Here is a 21,855-nt window from a genome sequence, read left to right on the forward strand (position 1 = left end):
TCCATGTTGGAGGATAGGTACGTTCATGGGGTCTCCTTCCCCTTTTAGTTGTTTAACTGCCCAACAGCATTCATGACTGTATATGGCAGAATTTGAGGTCTTTCATCTGACTCATTGGTTATAGGATCACTTTACTCTGTCAATAGTACGCTGATTTCACTGCTTAGCACCTATGTAGCCCTTTGTTGTAGCTTTGTCATGTTGGGTGGGACCTCATTTTTGGGTGGGGCTGCTGCTGCTCCTGGCCTCCTCTCCTATACTCATCAAATCAGGGTTAATCCCCTGACTTAGTAGTGATGTGTGAGTGAGAGATATAACTGAGTCATGAGGTTACAGAATACAATTCTGCCTTCTTGAAGAATATGCTCATTTTATTGCTATGTCTTTGACGTAAAGGCACTGCAATTGAATATGACTTCAGCAATTAGAACCAATCAAAGCAAGTATATCCACGGTCGTCAATTTTCCCCAAAAGTAAAATTTGTTTTAGGACAGACAATAATACTACAATATGGTAGATGTGGTAGACAGTTTAAAATAGCAAAAGGAGACTGGGGATTTTCACAGTTTAAAACAGCGAGAGGAGAGCTGGGAGTTTTACAGTTTAAAACAGTGAGAGGAGAGCCAGGATTTTTAGTTTAAAACAGTGAGAGGAGAGCTGGGGGCACACAGAGAGCGGATCTGCATGAGAAGGGCACCGGTGGCAGAGAGCCCCTTCAACCTGTTTCTACCTGTCAGAGCCAGAGTGTGAGATCACAGGAAAACAAGAAGGTGATTGATGGGTATCTCTTCCCTGTTTCTTTTGATTGGCCAAGTAGTTTAAATCAGGAGACGTTATTACAGCTGAAGAGTACAGTTAAGAAATTCACCTTTAAAATATTTAACATCCAAATTAATTAGTTAAATAGAATAGAGATGGCTGGGCAGGCAATGTGTTGCAGCTGTAGCATGTGGGCGCTGGTGAACGCCGGTGCGATCCATGGTGACCACACCTGCAGCAAGTGTTGGCTGCTTGAGGAACTTTGGCTTAGAGTTGATGAGCTGGAGTCCAAGCTGAGGACACTATGACACATCAGGGAGGGGAAGAGTTACCTGGACACTGTTTCAAGAGACAGTCACACCCCTTAGGTTAATTACATCAAATTTGATCCGTGGCCAGGGACCTGAGGTATGACTGTAAGTGAGGCAGGTATAGGGATCCAGAATTTAGCTTCGAGGAGCCTCAGCCAGTGCCCTTGTCCAATATGTATGCGGTTCTTGCTCCCGGTGCAGACGAGGGCACAGACTGCAAGGAGGACGAGTGAACAGCACCATGGTACAGAGCGCCATTCGATTGCGGGGAGAAAAGAAAAATTTAGTAGTAATAGTGGTTAGTATAGTTAGGGGAATAGATACCGCTCTCTGCAGCAAAGACAGAGCATCGCTAAGGCTGTGTTGCCTACCTGGTGCCAAGGTTACATCTCTTCTAGGCTGGAGAGGAACTTAGAGTGTGAGAGGAAGCATCCAGTTGTCGTGGTCCACATAGGTACCAATGACATAGGTAGGACTAGGAAAGAGGTTCTGCTGAGGGACTACAAGCAGTTTGGGGCTAAGTTTAAAAAAGCAGAACCACAAAGGTAATAATCTCTGGATTACTACCTGAGCCACATGAAAATTGGCCTCGGGTGAGTAAGATTAGAGAGGTAAATGCGTGGCTCAAAGATTGGTGTGGGTGAACTGGGTTCCGATTCATAGGGCACTGGCAAGGAGAGAGCTGTTCCGTTGGGACAAGCTTCATTTGAACCATGCTGGGATCTGTATCCTGGTGAATTGTATAACTAGGGTTGTAGAAAGAATTAAAACTAATTAGTGGGGAGGAGAGTCCAATTGAAGGGAAATTTAAAAAAAAAACAAAGAAACGAGAGAGCAGTGGTGTAGAGTAGTGAAGAGGCGAACGATAATCAGTGTATGACAGGGAGGGGCAGAAAATATAAGCAGAAGAGTGCAGCAGAAATTAGAACTACAATGAGTAATAATGGTAAAATGTTGAAGCTTAAGGCTCTTTATCTGAATGCACACAGCATTTGTAATAAGATAGATGAGTTGAAGGCACAAATAGAAACATATAGATATGACTTGATAGCTGTTACAGAGACATGGTGGCAGGGTGACCAAGACTGGTAACTTAATATTCAAGGGCATTCGATGTTCCAGGAAATAGGCAAAAAGGGAGAGTAGGTGGGGTCGCTTTGTTAATAAAGGAAGGTATTAGTGCGGTGGTGAGTGGGGCTATAGGTGTGTGATGCATCCAAATTTGCTGACAATACAAAAATAGGTGGGAGGGCATGTTGTGATGAGAAGCTAAGGAATCAGCAAGGGGATATAGACAGGTTGAGTGAGTGGGCAAAAACTTGGCAGATGGAGTTCAATGTAGGAAAGTGTGAAGTCATGCACTTTGGTAGGAAAAATTAAAAGGCAGACTATTTTTTTAATGGAGAGAGACTCCAAAAAGTGCAGCAGAGGGATCTGGGTGTTCTTGTGCATGAAACACAAAATATTAGCATGCAGGTGCAGCAAGTAATTAAGAAGACAAACTGAATTTTGGCCTATATTGCGAGAGTGTTGACGTTTAAAAATCGGGAAGCCTTGTTACAACTGTACAGGGTGTTGGTAAAACTGCAACTGGAGTGCTGTGTACAATTTTGGCCCCTGTGTTTAAGAAAGGATATACTGGCATTGAAGGCAGTTTAAAAGAGATTCACTAGGCTGATCTCTGGGATGAAGGGATAAAAACAAAAAACTGTGAATGCTGGAAATCCAAAACAAAAACAGAATGACCTGGAAAAACTCAGCAGGTCTGGCAGCATCGGCAGAAAAGAAAAGAGTTGACGTTTTGAGTCCTCATGACTCTTCAACACTGTTGAAGGGTCATGATGACTCGAAACGTCAACTCTTTTCTTCTCTGCCGATGCCGCCAGACCTGCTGAGTTTTTCCAAGTAATTCTGTTTTTGTCTGGGATGAAGGGGTTGACTTATTGGCTAATTTCCTGAAATCTGTGTCCTTTGGTTACTGACCCTCCTGCCAGTTGAAATGGTTTCTCCCCGTTCACGCAATCAAATGCCTTTATAATTTTGAATACCTCTATTAAATCTCCCTTAAATGTAAGTACTGCATTTTAGCACCTGTTTGCAGTAAACCAGTCAAGTGCTGAAGAGTAAGTAAAACCTTAACAAGACTTCCAAGCGTTCTTAGAAACAGTGCACTGCCGGAATTGAAGCAGTCTTCCGGTTTTTTTGAGCAGAGTAAATTGGACCCTGGAGAGTCTTTGCTCCTGAAAGTATGATTCTGAAGCAATTGTTTGTTCTTGGTTAATAACACATGTTTAGGAGTAAGAAGCAATAAGAAATTTCATGGGCCCATTTGCTCATCAATCCTCATTAATGGTGGTAAATATCCTGGCTGTTTCTGCATGAATTTATGATCCTTCCATCTAATTGTATGATTCCTTACAAAAAATGGCACACGAACGAATTAGTGCCCATGCCGATTTGTAAGACTTTTAAGTATCCTGAGTGTAGCAGCTGTACAGTGTATGAGCACAATAACCTGGACTGAAAATTCAGCCATTTTATTTATCTATCATCTTTCAATCCAGGTTGACCTTATTTGGCATTCACTTTTACATTACTGATTTCAATTTTATCTCACTGTGATGTGTAATACCTACTAAAAGATAAGGAAGAATAATTGCCATTGTAAACAGCGTTCTATTTGGGTTCTGAACACATTGTTCCCTTTTTAGCAATTTAATTTGTAGTTGTTAAGAGGCTCTGATCTTAAAATAAAGCTTTGGCAGGAGAAAGTTGCATTATTCCAAATCCATCCAGGACATATGAGTCACAACTGTCAAATTCATACTGGGATTTTGTGAATGTTTGAAGTTTTCTAATTTGACGAATATCTGTAGGATTTGCCAGTGGTGCCAGATATACTTTCAAGACCTATTTTGTTAGAACATGAAATATAGATAAATGATTCCCTCAAAAAGTGTGGAACACTAAGCATTATGGCCTTGTCAGTCATGTTAAACAAGACTTTTGTTCCCAAAAAGTAGCTGGGAATCTGTTGATTTTTCCTGAGATTACATTTTATCTCTTTTTTAATGCCAATCCTGCAACCTGGTGCCTATTTTTTTGCTGAGACTTCTACACTCCTATGCTATCTTGCTTTATAAATGTACACCTCTGTCACCCCATGTCCAATGCTGTCCCACTTATCTACTTGGACTGCATTGCATCCACATTCTTCCTCTTTCCTTTGCAGTTCCAACCATGCTATCTGTGCGAGGAATAATTAGATGATCCTGTGCTACCAATGAAGACCCATGTTCGCTGGGAGCATTGGTTAGCATTAGTGTCCTGGTTCTCTGACCCGCATCCCTGACTGTGTGGCTAACTGCTCAGAATGGCAAATAGTAGAACTAACCCTGCTTTGTATTCTTGTTCAACTGCTTCTCTGTACCATGTGGGAGATGGGTCAGACACAGTTGAGGGTCCTGTCAACCACAGTGGGAGCAAACCCTTGGTTAAGGGAAAAGAAAGATATGTCAGAAGCACCATTTTTGAAGGTAGCATCACCTGAACAGATGCGGCGGAAGCAGAGGAGCTGAGGGAATAGGATGGAGTCCTTACAGGAAGCAGGGTGTGAGGAGCTGTAGTCGAGGTAACTGTGGGAGTCAGTGGGCTTGTAATGAATATTGGTACATTTTATCTTTTTATATAGTGCTTTTCATGACCACCAGACATTTCAAAATGTGTTATAGCCAATCTTGAAGTGTGGTCACTGTTGTAATGTAGGAAACATGGCAACCAGTTTGCGTTCAGCAAACTCCCACAAACATCAATGCGATAACAGAAGCACGGAATCTTAATAGTACAGAAGGAGGCCATTCAGCCTTTCATGCCTGCAACGGCTCTCCAAATGAGCATTATAACCTAGTGCCCTTTCCCCATACCCTTGCACATTGTTTCTATTTGAATAATTATCTAACGTCCTCTTAAATTGAACCTGTCTCCACCACACTTCCAGGCAGTGCATTCCAGCCTGAACCACTCGTTGTGTGAAAAAGTTTTTTCTCAAGTCGTACTTGTTTATTTTGCAAGGCACTTTAAACCTGATCGTTTTACGAGAGGGAACAGCTTCTCCCTGTGTACTCTGTCCAGCCCCCTCATGACTTTGAACATCTCTGTCAAATCTCTGATAATGATCAGATAATCTGTTTTTGTGATGTCATTTGAGAGGTAAACATTGGCCGGGAAACCAGGGTTAACTCCCTGGCTCCTCTTTGATGTAGCACCATAGGATCCACCCAAGCAGGCAGATGGGGCTCGATTTAATGCCTCATCCAAAAGACAGCACGTCCTCCAGCACAATGCTCCCTCAGTCCTCCACTGGATATTCTTTACTCGACCCCTGGAGTGGGACTTGAACTTGGAACCTTGCGATTAATGTCGAGAGTGCTATCCATTGAGCCACACATAATGCAGTGTTTTCGATCCTGTTTACCATCAAACCACTTGTTTCAAAATGATTTTAGAATTTTTTCAGTACTTTATACAGCTGCAAACCATAGCAGGGTAGCTATTCCTCATGACTGACACAGCTGAAATTCATGTATGAACATTTAACAGGGCAAAGAAGACATTCTTATTTACTGGATGGATAGTGCTCATCTCTGTGAAAATTCATACAATTGAAGAATGTTATTTGGCCTATTGTGCCTCTGCCAGCTCTTTGAAAAAGTGATCCAATTAGCCCCTTTTGCCTTCTCTTTTGCCATTGTCATGTAATTGTCCTTTTTGAGAAAATATATTTAATGTACTTCAACTGCACAATATCGAGAAAATACTTGATTTTTGGAGTAGGTTAGTTATAAGATAATTAAAATCTTTTATTATTATTATTATAATTTTTAAGATTACTGTAGTATGAGGAATTGGAGGCTGGGTACTTGCTCGAGCTGTTCATGCTCAGTTGCTGGTAATTTTGTCAAAAGTGCCGCTGAAACCCTGTTTACCATGTGTAAATAAAGATTCTGCTGCATTTCCAGGATGCTTCTGGTAGCAAACTGGAGCCAGCTCTGAGGAAATGTCTTTTTGTTTCCGGTTTTCTCTCCTCCCCTGAAGTTGGTGAGTGTTGCTGAGGTATAATTCCACAGAGCCAGCAGTTCTTCAATACCTCTGCCTAGTAGTCATTCTTCATGTGTGACTTTAGACAGTTACATTGAAAACGTGGTTATCTATCGATAGGAACATGGTCAACCTGATTTGCTCTTAGAGAAATGGCAGTAAGGTAGAACTATGGTTGATGTTTGCTTTTTCATCTAGGACACCAAAGGCAATTATAGCACTCCAATTCTTGCCCAAATTGAGATCAGCGACCACAGTTACCATAGGCTGCCTCAATAGAACAGGTGTCTACTGGTCTTTGTGACATAGGAATGCACTGAAAAGTGGGCTTAATAAATGTGGCCATGGGCGGAACCAAAATCAAATATAACAATATTAATGAAAGTGTTCCATCTAAGTCCTAATTATTTACTCTATATTTTGAGAGAGTTTATTTGCCTAGCCACTTTCTGAAGGTTTTGATTCAAAGTTTGTAAGAAAAGGTGGCAGTTTATCGTAAAATAGCGTGTTAGCATAGAAATGTGTGGTGCTGTGGATTTGTGGTCTGTGAATTTAGATGTACCAAATGGGGAAGTACTGACTCCATCAGGCGCTGGAGAATAGCTGGGGCAGAGACACAATATATCCCTCCAGGGAGAGAAAATCAAGAGAGCAACTCGACAGTTGTTTGACACATGTACATGTGCACACATACACATGCATGCACACGCTTGTGCATGTGCACAGTCATGCATCCAAATTCTCGCACACATTCAGGCATTTGCACACAATTGTACATGCACACACAAGCATGCGCGCACACAACTGATACTTTAATTCTGGCAGAAGACTGTCAGAACCCACAGGCAAGTAGCATGTACTCAATGGCACTGGGATTCTGCTGTTTCTGGGATTTTATGATTCGCCTTGTTATAGTGGAACTACCTCCGGCATCTTAGAACGCAAATGAGGGCAACAAGTAGCACCGTTAGAAAGGAGTGTCTGTGCTGGAAATACCTGCTTCCTACTCTTATTCAGGACCTAGTATAATATTGAAGGCCAGTTCATTAATTCATAACTTCCAGCCTGCACATGAACATGACTGAATCCTGGGTAGCATGAAGTGCTAAAGAATGGACATTAAAAAAAAAAATTCTTAATGTCCCCTCTTACCCAGAGGCTAAAGAAGACATCACTGTGGTTTGAAAGCCATTTGAAAGGCATTTGGTTATCCAGGTGCATGAGGCAGGCTGTGGTTCCCCCATGGTGGCAGCAGCTTCCAGCTACACCATGAAAGTTAGGTACCAACCCACTAGCCTTGTAGGTTGAGCACTGGAGAGCATTAACTGGTGCAGTGTCAATGTAACCACTGAGATCATGGCCCATGGGTTTTTTGTGGTTAATCGTTTCAGTACGAGAACAGCGTATGGCCCATCGGGGACATATAATAGATGAAAAACTAACTTAAAAGGATGAGGGAAGATATAAGTTGATTGTCTATAGATTTGTTATGAGGAAGAATGTGCCAGCATAGGAAAAAATACAGGATCATAATTTTTCATTTTTTGCCTGGTGCTTTATAAACAGAAGCCTTTGATGTGTTCCATAGATTGTTTCATCTATAATATTTCACATTACTTGCTTGAAAAATATCAATTTGAGATAATAAGTTCAATATTTGCTTCTTGGAGAACAAAAACCCTTAAGTCCTTCAGGGATAAATTTGAAATCACTGAACAAGGAGAGTTATGAACTGTTAGTTTCTTGCATTCATGGAATTTTTTCAGCTTTGCAGTACAATTGTTGACTTATATTGATGTTTCCAATTTGTACATCAGATGCAGTATCTTATTGAAAAATCAGTGCATAAAATATTTCTGCCTGCTGCACCCTATTTATTGCTATGAAGTTTGCTCTAATCCTTCTTTTTCTTTCCAGCTGTTCCTCGTACTAGTGCCACCCAGTGCAGCTCTGTTCCTGAGCCCAGATATGGCCGAAGAATAGGTTCAGAGTTTTCTGCAGGTTCTGTTGTTCGCTTTGAATGCAATTCTGGATATCATCTCCAAGGCTCAAAGGCTATTCGATGTCAGGCTGTACCTAATGGGTTGGCACAGTGGAATGATACAATACCAAGCTGTGTAGGTAAGTGCAGAAGGAATTGTCCTGTTTTATGATTTTGAGAATTTGCAAGTGCATTAAAACTTATGAGCATTTTTCAGCAGAATGGTAATATGTATAAATCTATTGACCACATTGCTGTCTCCAGCTTTTCACTGTGCTGCTCCAAAGCAACCAGCCCTCTTTAGCTTCCTGATCATTTGCTGAAAGGCCTGGTTTATAGAAATAGGTTCACAGAAGATACAAATAGTTTACACCTTTTAACATGATTAAACCTATTTATTTAAAAGCTGGTGTCTGGCCCACATTTTGCCCCACTTCTGACCTAGGAATTTCAGGGCCTGTTTAATGAAGGAAACATCATAGCTAATTTCATTGGTAGTGGGAGAAAAAACAAAGATATACAGGTGGCAAGAAAGAAAAGTTGGAAGAAGTGGGGGAAAGCTTGGTCAACAATGAGTTTTAAAGTGGCAGAGAGAAGTGGAGCAGTGATCGAGAGTTAGGGAGGAAGTTTCAAAAAATGGAGCCACGGTAGCCAAAGATTATGCACCAGTGATGGGACAAAGGAACAGGAGGATGGATAAAAGCTGAGATTTGTACAGCAGGAAGTGGAGGTGAGGCTGGGGTCAGCTTTTTGAGGTAGGGCCTGGTGAGGTCAAGAAATTGAAGACAATAATTTGAAATTGAGCACATTGTGGGGTTAAGGAGCCATTGTTGGTCAGCAAGGATGGAGATGTCAGTTGAGCAGGATGTAGTATTGAGTAGCATAGGAACAGCTAAGACTTAAACAAGTTAGAACCCATACAAGGTGAAGTATGTGAGTCTGGCAAGGAGGCCATTGAAGAAATTAAGACTGATGGTGACAGGAACATCGGTGGGACTACAGCAGCAGAAAGGCTGAGGAGGAAGATGTTGCCAAGGCAGATGTAAATGGCCATAATAATGAATAATGTGGAATTCCCATTTTAACTCTGGGTCCAACATGATGTCAGGATTTTGCCTGATATTCTTCAGCTTGAGCATGTGGCTGGGAAGGAAATAGTGCTGATGGCAATGAAGAGGTTTATGTAGGACTTGTGTCACACAAGTTGACTTGCCAACCAATCAGCACCCTTTCCTCCTGTCGTGTAAATAGTTGTGATTGTTTGAAATTTGGCATTCTTGCGTTTGTCTTGATGAGTGCAGGACCAAAAGCTTTGGCAATGTGTCTCTCTTTTCAACAACATGAAAGGGGTAAAAGAGTGTGTAGGATTCCTAAAATGTTTCCAGGAGATCTTTCTTAATCAGTATACCTCTAACCCAACAGGGAAAGCAGCAGTGCTGAATTTAGTTCCGTAGAATGAAGCGTGACAAGTGGAGTGTGTTTCAGTGAGAGAACATATGTATAATGATGATCATATTATAGTTAGTTTTAAAGTAGCTATGGGGCAGAATTTTACATTCTGCATGTGCCTGACACGCCAGAACATAAAATGACGCGCAATGACATCGGGCGTGCGTCCTGACACATCGCAACCTTACACGATATTTCATTCTGCAGGTGAGCCTATCAGGGCCATCAAGGACCTAATTAATCTGAATTTTACGCTGCACGTCCAACCTTAAGGTTGGTGGGCAGGTGAAAAGGCCAAGTGGCCTTTACATTTTTTAGGAAACCTCATCCACGAGCAGGATGAAGTTTCCTAAAGCTATTAAAAATTAAATAAAAACTTTCCTTTGAAACTAAAAACATGTCCCATCTCATGTGACACAGTCACATGAGGGGACATGTTTCATTGAATTTTTATTGAATTTAATAATTTTTTCAAAAAGTGCTTCAAGCTCTCTGAGGCAGCTCCATGCCTCAGGGAGATTGAAGCGTTCTTTTGCACGCATGCACAAACTGCATGCGAGGCCCAGCCCTCTCTCCTGCCCCCCACCTGCACAGATGGCACTCAGCGCTACCACTCGCAATCCATGCAGGGCAGGCCTTAATTGGCCTGACTGCATGAAATTGCAGTGTGGAGCCGATCACGGTCAGCTCTGTAATCACTCCTGCCAAGCCCGCCCGACGACTGAAAAATCCTGGCTATGGAAAGGGACAAAGATCAACAATGAATAAACCCAATGGGAAGAGAGCCAATTTCCGTGATTTGAGAAAAAATTGTACAGGTGGACTGGAAATAGAATGGCCAGGAAAACAGAAAATGAGTGATGGAAGCAGGCCTCCAAGGTCGCAATAGTGGGAAGACAGTGCCATAGTGGTAATGTCATTGAGCTAGTAATCCAGAGTCCCATGCTAATCCGCTGGAGGCATAGGTGCTGGTAGAATTTAAATTCAATTACTAAATCTGGAATATAAAGCTAGACCCTGACAACTATCACAGTTGTAAAAACACATCTGTTTCACTAATGTCCTTTAGGGAAGGAAACCTGCTGTCCTTACCTGCACTGGCCTCCATGTGACTCCAGATCCACAGCCATGTGGTTGGCTTTTTAACTGCCTCTGAAATAGCCTTGCAAGCTACTCAGCCCAAGGGCAATTAGGGATGGGCAACAAATGCTGGCTTTTCCAGTTAACACCCACAACCCCTGAAAGAATAATAAAAAGATAGTTCAAGTACAAACCAAGCATAAGGGGAAAGATAAGGCACACAAAGCTAAAGACTCAGCATAACAATGGAAATAGTAAAATAAACAGTAAAAGGAGATTTATGACAAATGTCAAATACAGAATACAGTCGAAAACCAGGCAGAATGGTGTGAGAAAGTGATAATGGATATAAGAAGGAAGATGAAAGGTTACAAGAAAAGGTATGAATTACATACATAGGGGACCCCAAAAAATCTCACTCAAACATACAAGTGGCAAGAGGAAAGTGGGGTTGATTAGGGACAAAAAGGGAAACTTTCTCTTGGAGGCCAAATATATGACTGAGGTACTGACTGGGAATTTTGCATCTGGCCTCATAAAAGGACAGGATGAAGTTAATGTTGCAGTAGAGGTGAAAGAGAGCAGAGATATTGAATAGGATAAAAACAAACAATGCAGGTGTTAACTAAGCCTGGTATCGCTCAAACGTTAACGTTACTTGGTACAGAGGGGATACATCTTAGGTTGTTGAGGGAAGCTTGGATGGAGATAGCAGAAACCCTGACTATAATCCATTAACCCTCCTCGGACAGGGGAGAGCTGTCCGAAGGCTAGAGGATTACAAATGTAACAGCCCTATTCAAGTAAGGAGCAATAAATAAACCTATAAACTAATCAGTCTAACAGTGGTGCTGGGAAAACCACTAGAAACCGTTGCCTTGAACAAAATGAATTCTATGTGAACGATCATGGATTAGTGAGGGACATCCAGCATGCTTTTGTTAAAGGGAAATCATGTCTGATGAGCCTGATTGAGTCCTTTAATGAAATAACAGAGAATTGATGAAGATAGTATTGTAGATGTTTTTTTATATATATATTTATATATTTTATATATATATATATATATATATATATATATATAAATATGAACTTCCAAAATGCATTTGACCCAGTACCACATAACAGACTTATTCATTGATTAGAAGCACACAAGATTAAAGGGACAATGGTAACTTTGGCTAAGGATTAGGAGGCAGAAAGTCATGATGAACAGAGAGAGATATCCAGTGGGGTTCCCCAGGGACTGGGATTTGGATCGGGATCTTTGGCCTGAATTTTTGCACAGGCGGAGAGGCTCCCCTACTTTGCAAAAATGGCTGCCGAGGCCCGGATCCGGAAGTTCTGCTCCGAACCCATTCCCCAGCATTTTTGCAGGCTGGGGGGAACGGGGGGCGAGTTTTAAGTACATCCATGGATCATGGAGGCAGTTGCACATATTAAAGTCCAGCTGCCTTCAGGCTGATATGATTTTGGCTATTGGGATGTCTCAGGCATGGCTTGTGTTCTTTTGACCTGGTAGTGGAAAGCCTAAAATTAATGAAGTGATTTAGAGAGGTAGGGTACCCTTTTGGATATGGCCATGGGACACCTTTGGAAGAAATAAGGTGCCTTTTTGGAGAAGTAAGAAGCCCTTTGGGATTTTTAAAATTAGACATGAATGTGTGTAAAAGTGGATACATTCATTGGAGCTGTCAACTTATTGGAGCTATGAAATGGGATTGCAAAGCTGTCAAGGGATTTAAATTGCCAGCTCTTTAAATATTTGAAAAAAAAGTGACTGATGTTAAACAAAGTCAGTGCTTATTGTTTCTCTGCCTGTTAACAGAAACCTGAGGGCTAACATTATGGGATTTGTGCTGCATGACTGATTTCACAATCTTTCATTATCACAATGGGGTGCCTGTCAGTTCACAGTTTGATTGACAGCTCCATGTGGGTACCATGTCTTTGAAGTGGGACTATGAATAAAAATGCTTGTTATTACAAGGAATTAAGTATTTGAAGGACGTTAAATGTGGTGGATGGGATTTTATCAATGAGAATGTGTTTTTAAATTAGTGAATTAATCAATGGACACTTAAGAACTTTATTTAATCTCAGCATGGGTCCTGATGTCTGCCCATGGAGAATACTGGGTGAGTTGGTATGGAGGCTGTAAGGGTAAAAGATGGTGGATGGGGAAAGCCATTTTAATTCATTATGTGCTGATCCTATAAACAGACCGATACATTGAGGTACACGGGTAATGTGGGCCCACATTCCCACAGCAGCTTTTTGATTTGAATGGCCTCTTCTGTGCTGTTAGATTCTATGACACATTTTACATCCTTTCTTTGTCCTTGATCTATCTTCTCCTTTCCGTTTGCTCACATTTATACTGCAAGGTTGTCATTTCCTCCTTGGACTCATACCTTTTTATCCTTCCTCCTCTCCCTTTTGTCTGTGTTTATTGTATGTCTGTCTCTTTCTCTCTCTCCTTTTCTATCCCCCATTCTTGTTTTGTTGTTCAGCATGTACCTTTTTTTATATGTCAGACACCTTCCTTCCTTAGTTTTCGTAGTGCCTTTCTGTCTGATTCTTTCTTTCCTATCCCACTACTCTCACTGTTCTGTGTTTATGCTAACTCTTATACCTCTTCATATTTCCTTGTCCTTCTGTTTTGTGCCGTTACTCTTGTAGGAGTTTAAAAGGAAGAAACAAATTGCATTTATACAGCATTATTTGCAACCTCAGGGCAGCCTAAAGTACACTTTGAAATGGAGTCACTGTTGTAATGTAAGGAAATGCAGCAGCCAATTGTGTACAGGTCCGTTCTATTAATAGCAGTGACAAATGATCAAATAATCTGTTTTAGTGATGTTGGTTGAAGTGACTTCTTTGAATAGTGCCATGAAATCCTTTACATCGACTGAAGAGGGCAGAAGAAGTCTCAATTTAACATCTTGTTACCACTGTCAATGTAGCACTTCCTCATGCAGCACTGACTCAATCAAGTATCAGACTAGAATATCTTTTTAAGATTCCAGAGCGGGGCTCACACACACAAACTTCTGGGTTAGAGTCCATGGTGCTAACATTGAGCAAAGACTGAAACCCAAAGGTGTAATTCTTTGGATAACTCTGATACTGGTACAGTTTACAGTGGGAACTGGACACAGTTTGCACTTAAAGGCTATTCAGTGAAGAAAGTTGATAAAAAGATGCAGTATCTGGGGCTACTTGAAAATCAGTACAGATAGGATCAGCACAAGTTGTAGCAGGGTAATTAAGACATCTACCCGTTCATGTGGGCATTGGCACCTGTGAGAGATGTGTTGTCAATTTTGGTGTTAGGCTTTTGGAGCTGTCATTTTTCAGAGATTTGACATTTCAAAAAATATTGATTGTTTTGGCTTTTGACAAGAATGATTTTCTATTGTTGTATGTCACATCTGTGACATCTGTGTCATATTAAAGTCATGATACAAGCATGCAACCATCGTAGCTTACAAGACCCTCTGGAAAGCTCCTCAGCCTATTATGCCCAGGAACATCTATTCTCCAACCAATTTTATTTCTCTATTTCCCAAGTTTTCACTCTACTTTGCTATTAAACTATGGCTGATAACATAAATGAAACTACGGCAAATGAATTACATCCGCACGTTCTAATCCAATTATTCCCCAGCTTCTAACCTTCCTTCATGTAAACACAACATTTGTTCCAACTGCCCACATACATTGCAACAGGAGATCAACAGTATTATTACAATTGCATGTGTTTCATAATACAGTAGAGATTCTAGATTCGATGGGTAAAATATGTTTAAAATTGTAATATACAACATTATAGCAATAAACTAGATGGTGCAGTTAGATAATTGAGTCACTGATTATGCTTAATATTTCTTATTTTGATGGTAGTTGATTAAAACTAAGATAAAAGGCTGTATGTTGCTGCAGTAGGGCATTTGTTATAGCTAAACTTGCCCTTGCACCTTTTAGCTCCCAAATATATTGCCCACTTAAGATGTTGAAAGTGTGAGTTGAAAATGGGACAGAGAGGAAAACTAGGCATCTGGGACTTAAGTGAACAGGGCAGCCAATGGTATGTCCTTAACCAATGAGATATAAGGATCAGGAAATAAATAGTGGAAGGACAGAGACAGAGGGTAAATTAAAGGGGCTGAATTCGATATCAAATCAGGTACAGAAATGGAATAAAGAGAGGGATATGTTTGATTAAAGAGAGAAAAGAGTTAATGAGAAAAATAAGAAAAAAATAGTCAAAAGTTGACATTTTTAAAATCTCCCTAAAAATTGAAATCTGAAAGAATGAGGCTGCACACTTGTATTATTTAATTTTCAGTGTCAAAGAGGTTGTTTAGCAGTAATGAACAATTATCATATTGTTAAAAGGATACTTGCACATGTAATTACTAACTCTAAATACCTGTGGTGAGTTTAGTTCATATATACCACTTGAATTCAGGAACGTCACAGCACTCAATACATGTCATTGGTGAGGCAGTCAAAGAAGGGAATTTTGCAAAGCTAATGATGGTTCAGCACAAGTCAGACAGCAACTTCTGTTTGTTTGCATTTAACTGCATTTCTGATCCTTGCCCGAAGCTGTTATATCACTTAAGTCTAAACAATGGTGAGTGCCTTTCGTTTCATCGTTATTTTGATGGCAAATTCTGGCCCATTGTTTATGCTGCAACAGATATGATCTGATGTGTGCGGAAAAGAAAACTGAACGCTTAGTTTGTGGCACCCATTTTATTTAGCCACCCATACTGAAATTTGGCACAGGTCGACAAGCTCAAGTAGATGTTAGAGGAGGTTGGAGAAGGGAACAAGTCTTGCTGCGGAAGATGCGAAGAGGTGATTGATATTGCTAATGTGGTCATTCAGAGCTGTATCTGTTGAGCTTGCGCAGAACACATACCACTGTGAGCTGATAATGGAGGAAGTTGGGAACACCTCGATATGATCACACCTCAACCTTCTAAATTCAAGAAAGTACAAATCACAGCAATGTAACTTGTATTCATAATGTAACCCTTTTAGTTTGGTATCATTCTAACGAATCTGTGCTGTAACCCTTGCCAGGCCATTATAATTTTCTTCAGGTGTAGAACTGATGTAGTACTCCAAACAGGGACCAAGGCTGTGCACAACTGAAGCACAGATTCCTCCATTTTGTATTCCAGCTGAAATGTGAAGAGGCCAAAATTCCATGGGCCTTTTTGAATGTTTTTTTTTAAGCTGTACAATATTTTTCAGTGATTTATGTACAAGGACATCTAAATTGCATTGTCTTTCAACAATTCCTGATGAACATGCAGAAAGTATTCCAATTTGTCTTTCTCAGAACTAAATTGGATATTTCTGATTTTCCCACTTTGAATTCCACCTGCCATAGTTTTGCCCACTCAGTTGGCTTATGGCAAACAAACCTTAAGAGCACTTGTCCAAATTTAACCTCACATGATTAAATGGTATGTATCAATTTTTTTCTGGTTATAAAAAAATAATATCAATGTATGCTTAACTCAGATAATTGTTGATGGTAGAATTGCAGGAATTAGGAACTGTTGTCATGCTGAATGCTATTCAAGAAAAAGTTTTGGATGCTGCCTGCGCAAAGATGAATACATGAATAGGATTCAGGCAAAACCTGAATAAGAAAGATAAGAAAATAAAAATGTGCCAGAACTGGAAACTTGAAACAAAATTGGAAAAAACGGCAAATGCTTGGAAACTCAGTGAGCATCTGTAAAGGGAAAAGAGAGGATATGACATGATCTTCTGTCTTGATTTTTATATATTGGCTGATCCTCTCTAATCTTCCAGCACATTCTGCTCATTTTTTTCTTTTTTATGCGTTCATGAGTTGTGGGTGTCGCTGACAAGGCCAGCATTTATTGCCCTATCTCTAATTCCCCTTGAGAAGTTATTTTTCCCCCTCCAAGGAATGACAGATGTGAAACAGATTCTGAATAAAACCAGGACAAGAACTGACATGCATGACCAAATATTATACAGAATACAATGACTTCTGTGCCATAGAGCCACAAGAACATCATTTGTGCAAAGCAGAGAGTTAGAAATCAATAGAATTAAAATGACTTTGAGTTTTGCTGAATTTCGATGGGAGGTTGGCTGGACAATCCTTGTGCTTTTTAACCAGTAATTGATTCGAGATTGTTTCAGTTTTACCAAGCCTGGATGGGTAAATTTTACCTGGTCATTTCCTTTTCTGATTCTATATTTTCTTAGGTTCTCGCTTAGAAGAAAGTTTGGAAGCAATTTTCCTCCATCTTCTTGAGTCACTATTGGTGGGGTAGAGCACATTTGTCATCCCCAGACTGTAGTGAGGCTGAACCCAGGCCTGATCTGCATGTAATGGGTGATGCCCCCTTGAATGAAGTAGACATACAATTTTTTTATTGGCCTCACTGCGCCATGCTGAAATGAAAATTGATGCATGAAGCACTAATAGGCATTTTAATTGGGGGAGCACCAACAAGGAGACATCAGAAAAGATAATCTTCAGCCAAACTTTCCTCCCAATGACGGACAAAGGGCTACTCCAAAATCCCCTTTGCAAGGCTAGGTGCCGCAGTAGTTCCAGTTCTGGTGTAAATGCCCTCTGGGATTGTATATCTTTACAGACCATAGGTTCTGGGGGCATGGCCGCAGTGGGCCATATGAGTGAATGGTTGTCTTTCTCTACCGTAATTTGGCAGTTCACTGCTCACATTTTCAAGCTCAGCTATTTAAAATTCAAGCAGCAACACTTTGATTCATCAGCAGTCAAATGTAATGGCATCATCTTCAGAGCTCTTCTTCTCTTTTAGTACCTTGTCGTGGAAATCTGACAGACCGTAGAGGCACCATCCTCTCGCCAGGCTACCCAGAGCCGTATGGTAACAGCTTGAATTGTGTATGGAAAATCACGGTAACCGAGGGAGCAGGAATCCAGGCAAGTCATTTAAACACAGGCAGAACATGCTATGCCTTAAGTTCACAGGACCCTCTTGACTTGTCAGCTGCCAAATACCTGAAACTAATTTGACACTTCTTTCAGATAGCCGGGTGGTATCATTTCTTTGTTCTTATTAGCCTTATATCTGTTGATTTTATTTTAATTAGAGAAGTAAATTGAAAGAAGGGGTTTTGGATCTCAATTACAAAAGTAACACTTTGTAGAATTGCTTGGCTGGGACTGTGATTGTTGAGCAATGGTCTTTTATTCGTTAAATGTAAGTGATGTGGTGACAACACAGCTGTACTGGTCAATATTACAGTAACAGTAAGATTAGTCAATCATGGTGTAAAATATGTCTCTAAATTTTAGGCGGTGTGGAGCCAAACAGATTTAATGCTGACAAAGTTCCACGAAATGCCACAGTTGGTTTGATTTGCAACACAAGAGTATTTATAGTTTTTGCCCTTATATGTAGTTTGTGTGTCAGATTTATATGCAGTGCACTGATGGAGCTGTGTGGAACTCTGAATTTTACTGCAATTAAATCCTGATTCTATTGAATAGATTCAAGTGATAACCTTTGCCACAGAGCATAACTGGGACTCCTTGGAAATATATGATGGTGGAGATGCAACTGCGCCAAGACTTGGGAGCTTCTCAGGTTGGAAATTAACACCATATATCTTGTGTTCCTTTCTTTTAAATCAAACAAAATAGCAATTGTTTAATGTTTTTCATCCTTTCTATAAATAAAATGGAACAGAATCATTTTATACAGCCTTGCCGAAAATCTTTTCCAGAAACTTTGATCTATTTAGTTGCCCACTTAACCCTCACAATGTGAATGGAATGGAGCCTCATAAAATTACCTCTATTACTTTTGTCAGAATAGCCAAATGAAGAAAGTAGCAGGGGCCTAAACTGGGTTCTGCAGCCTGTAGGAGCACTCCTGCTCCTTTCTAGTCCATACAAATGAAGAACTCACTTTTGGGCTCTTCTTCAGCTAGATTGACATCTGATGCTGGCTGGAGTGTACACACCCCACACTCTGCTTAGCTCAGTCCAAAAATAGCAGTCAGGGTCCTAAGTATGTCATACAACTCCAGTTTCCATTTTGAATGTTCCTACCACCTGACTCAACAGGCCAATTTAGCCACCCAGCAGGAGACATGGGGGAACATTGCATAGCCACAGTAATGGCAGGGGCACTTGTTCATTGTCCACCATTTTTGGGGTGTTACCATCCTCTTTCTGCCAACAGATGCCTAAAAACTCCCAGAACTCCAATTTTGCATCACTTTGTTGTATTATACCCCACTTTTGCTTAACTAATTATTAAGGCAGTGATCATTTAGAAGTATTTAGAATGGACAAACTTCATTTATCCAAAACCCTGGATGACATCAGCTTTTAATTTTACATTTTCTGATCAGAAATGTATTCGTTTTACCTCTTGTCACAGGGTGGGAAGAGGAGATTGCAGTCAGGGAGAATAGAGGGTTAGGTAATAGGAGGAAGTGGTGCTTCCAATGTAAAGTGTGTCCACCTCAACTTATACACAACAAAGTTCATAAATACAGACAGTATTCATCCACCTCTGGTGTGAAGCTAACATACCAGCATAGGGAGCATGATCCACTAAAGTCACCAACAGTGAAATGGAGGTGAAATGGAGGACAACGATGCAATGTTTTCCCTATCTGCTCCTCAGCCTCGTAAAATAAAACAGCATCTGCTGTTCTGTTGCTAGCATTGGTAACTTGGCTGCCGAAAGGAGATAAGGAATATGATCAGTCGAGTAATTTGCAACAATTGTGAACTATAAATACAGCTTTTATGAAAGGAGTCAAATTTGGATGTAATTCTTTGTAATATAGTTGGATTGAAAGATTTTTTTTTCTTTGCAGGTACCACAGTTCCTGCCTTGTTGAACAGCACCTCCAATCAGCTCTACCTGCACTTTCATTCTGACATCAGTGTGGCAGCAGCTGGCTATCATTTGGAATACAAAAGTAAGTAAAGCATAGCATTTATGCTGACAGATACCAGCAGTAGGACTGTGTGTGCAACAAGTCCAGGGTTTGGTTATGTGATTTATAATGTTATTGTCACCTGTTTTAAAACAGTTGAATTTTAATTATGTATGTATTGTGCTATATTTTGACTCCTCATACTACAATACTGAATACTTCTTATTTTGCATCACGTCTTTGAATTTGTTTTCATATTGCACATTTGTGCACATCCTTGCACTATTGCCAGAGCTTTTCATAGACTTGGCAATACAATGGGGTGAGTTCTTAATCAGCCCCACGAGGACCACAGTTTGAATCCAACACTGATTCCTGAAAGTCTTCTCTGCCAGATTGTCAAATCACAACATGATTTGAATTTGGGTAACCTCAATACAGCTCCCAACAAGAATGAGCTTATGGTCAAAAATTGGGTACAAATTGACAATGTTCACAGGTGTAATATCGATGAGTGATGCGGGAAATGGAAATTCAAACACACCCTTCTAAAGTAAGGATTAAGCACCAATTTGAGCAGTACTGGTCTAATCACTGACTTCAGATTTGGGCCCCATGCTGGGGTGCAGCCAGAAAACCAGGGGAGGTGGTGGCATAGTGGTATTGTCAGCGGGCTGGTATTCCACAGACCCTGGGGAATTCTCTGGGGACCCAGGTTAAAATCCCACCATGGTAGGGATGGGATTGGTGAGAGTGGTGGATTGATAGATTGATGAGATTGAATTGATTTCAATTAAAAATCTGAAATAAAAAGTTTGATGACCTTGAAACCGTTGACAGTTGTCATAAAAACCCATCCAGTTCAAGAAGGAAACCTGCCATCATTACCTGGCCTGGCCTACAAGCGACTCCATGTGGTTGACTCTTAAAATGCCCTCTGAACAAAGGCAATTAGGAATGGGCAATAAATGCTGACCTAGCCAGTGACGCCCACATCCCATGAATTAATTTTTAAAGATCTTCCTTATAGCTGCTTTCCCCACACCAAGGTGTAGGCCATTAATCTGTTCTGCAGCACTGACATCTGTAAACCTGACACACAAAAAATGGAAAGCAAAGAGCTGTCCAATAATTTTAGTTAATTCTGGTGAAATGTGACAAAGTATTGCTATCTAAAAATGAACAACTTCCTTGAGTATAATCAGCATATTTAGTCTGATTGCATCTTGCCATTGAGTTTTGCAGCTATTAAATGAGCTGACATTGAAGCAAGTTATTCATAGCAACTTAAGTTCCCAGTGGAGCCCATTAGTACACAATTTAGTTTGGTTTCATTGGAATAAATTTGTTATAATGACAGCAAGTAAGTATGTAATAATGGCTGAAAAGCTTGATGTCATTATTCTCCTATTAAATACTGCATGCAACTCATATTCTTTCAATAGCAATTATAGGTTTAAATAATAAGTGAAGTTGTGTTGTATTTATCCTGCAATTGTGTGTATATTCTCTGTGGCTGTCTTCGTTGGCTGCTGAATATTTGAAATGTGTTGTCCATTAAATTAGAGGTGAGAGTAGTTTAAGCAATATTTTGAAAACCACAAGTATTTGACAGTGTGATGTGCACTTTACCTTAAAGCTGCAGGGTTGTTGATGTAATCAGTACCAAGTCATGTTGAAGTTGCTATGTGTGAATAACTAGTGTGAGGTATGTACTTTCTTGTGTGCTTTAGACTTATGGTTGAAGTTTGAACCTTGCACAAGATAATACCCCATTCTCTTTTGAAGAATCAAGATTACAAAGGGAATTGTTAATTTTTCAGTATGTTGAGCATATTGACAAGTGAGAAGTAAAAGTGTAACAGACTTGTGAAAGCTTTAAGAGAATTTTCTTTTTTCTATTCATTTATGGTATGTTGGTGTCGTTGGCTAGGCCAGCATTTTTTTTACACCCCTAACTGTCCTTGAGAAGGTGGTGGTAAGCTGCCTTCTTGAACCGCTGCAGTCGCTGTGGGGTAGGTACCCCCATAGTCCTGTAAGGGAGGGAGTTCCAAGATTTGGAACCAGTGACAGTGAAGGAACGGCGATATATTTCCAAGTCAGGATGGTGAGTGGCTTGGAGGGGAACCTCCAGGTGGTGGCATTCCCATCCATCTGCTGTCCTTGTCCTTTTAGGTTGTAGCACTCGTGGATTTGGAAGGTGCTCCCTAAGGAGCCTTGGTGAGTTT

At 40.5% G+C, this 21,855-nt stretch overlaps 1 protein-coding gene across 1 annotated transcript in view; it reads left to right on the forward strand.

Annotated features, from left to right (window-relative positions):
- Positions 1–21,855, forward strand: part of LOC121278286 (CUB and sushi domain-containing protein 1-like) — an 844,854-nt gene that overhangs the window by 459,120 nt on the left and 363,879 nt on the right. Inside the window, exons 25-28 of the mRNA XM_041188558.1 lie at positions 8,086–8,289; positions 17,527–17,651; positions 18,222–18,318; positions 19,565–19,669. Of these exons, the coding sequence (XP_041044492.1) occupies positions 8,086–8,289; positions 17,527–17,651; positions 18,222–18,318; positions 19,565–19,669 (531 nt within the window). The remainder of the gene's footprint in view (positions 1–8,085; positions 8,290–17,526; positions 17,652–18,221; positions 18,319–19,564; positions 19,670–21,855) is intronic.

This window comes from Carcharodon carcharias, chromosome 5 (assembly GCF_017639515.1).
Source record: "Carcharodon carcharias isolate sCarCar2 chromosome 5, sCarCar2.pri, whole genome shotgun sequence".
Lineage (NCBI taxonomy): Eukaryota > Metazoa > Chordata > Chondrichthyes > Lamniformes > Lamnidae > Carcharodon > Carcharodon carcharias.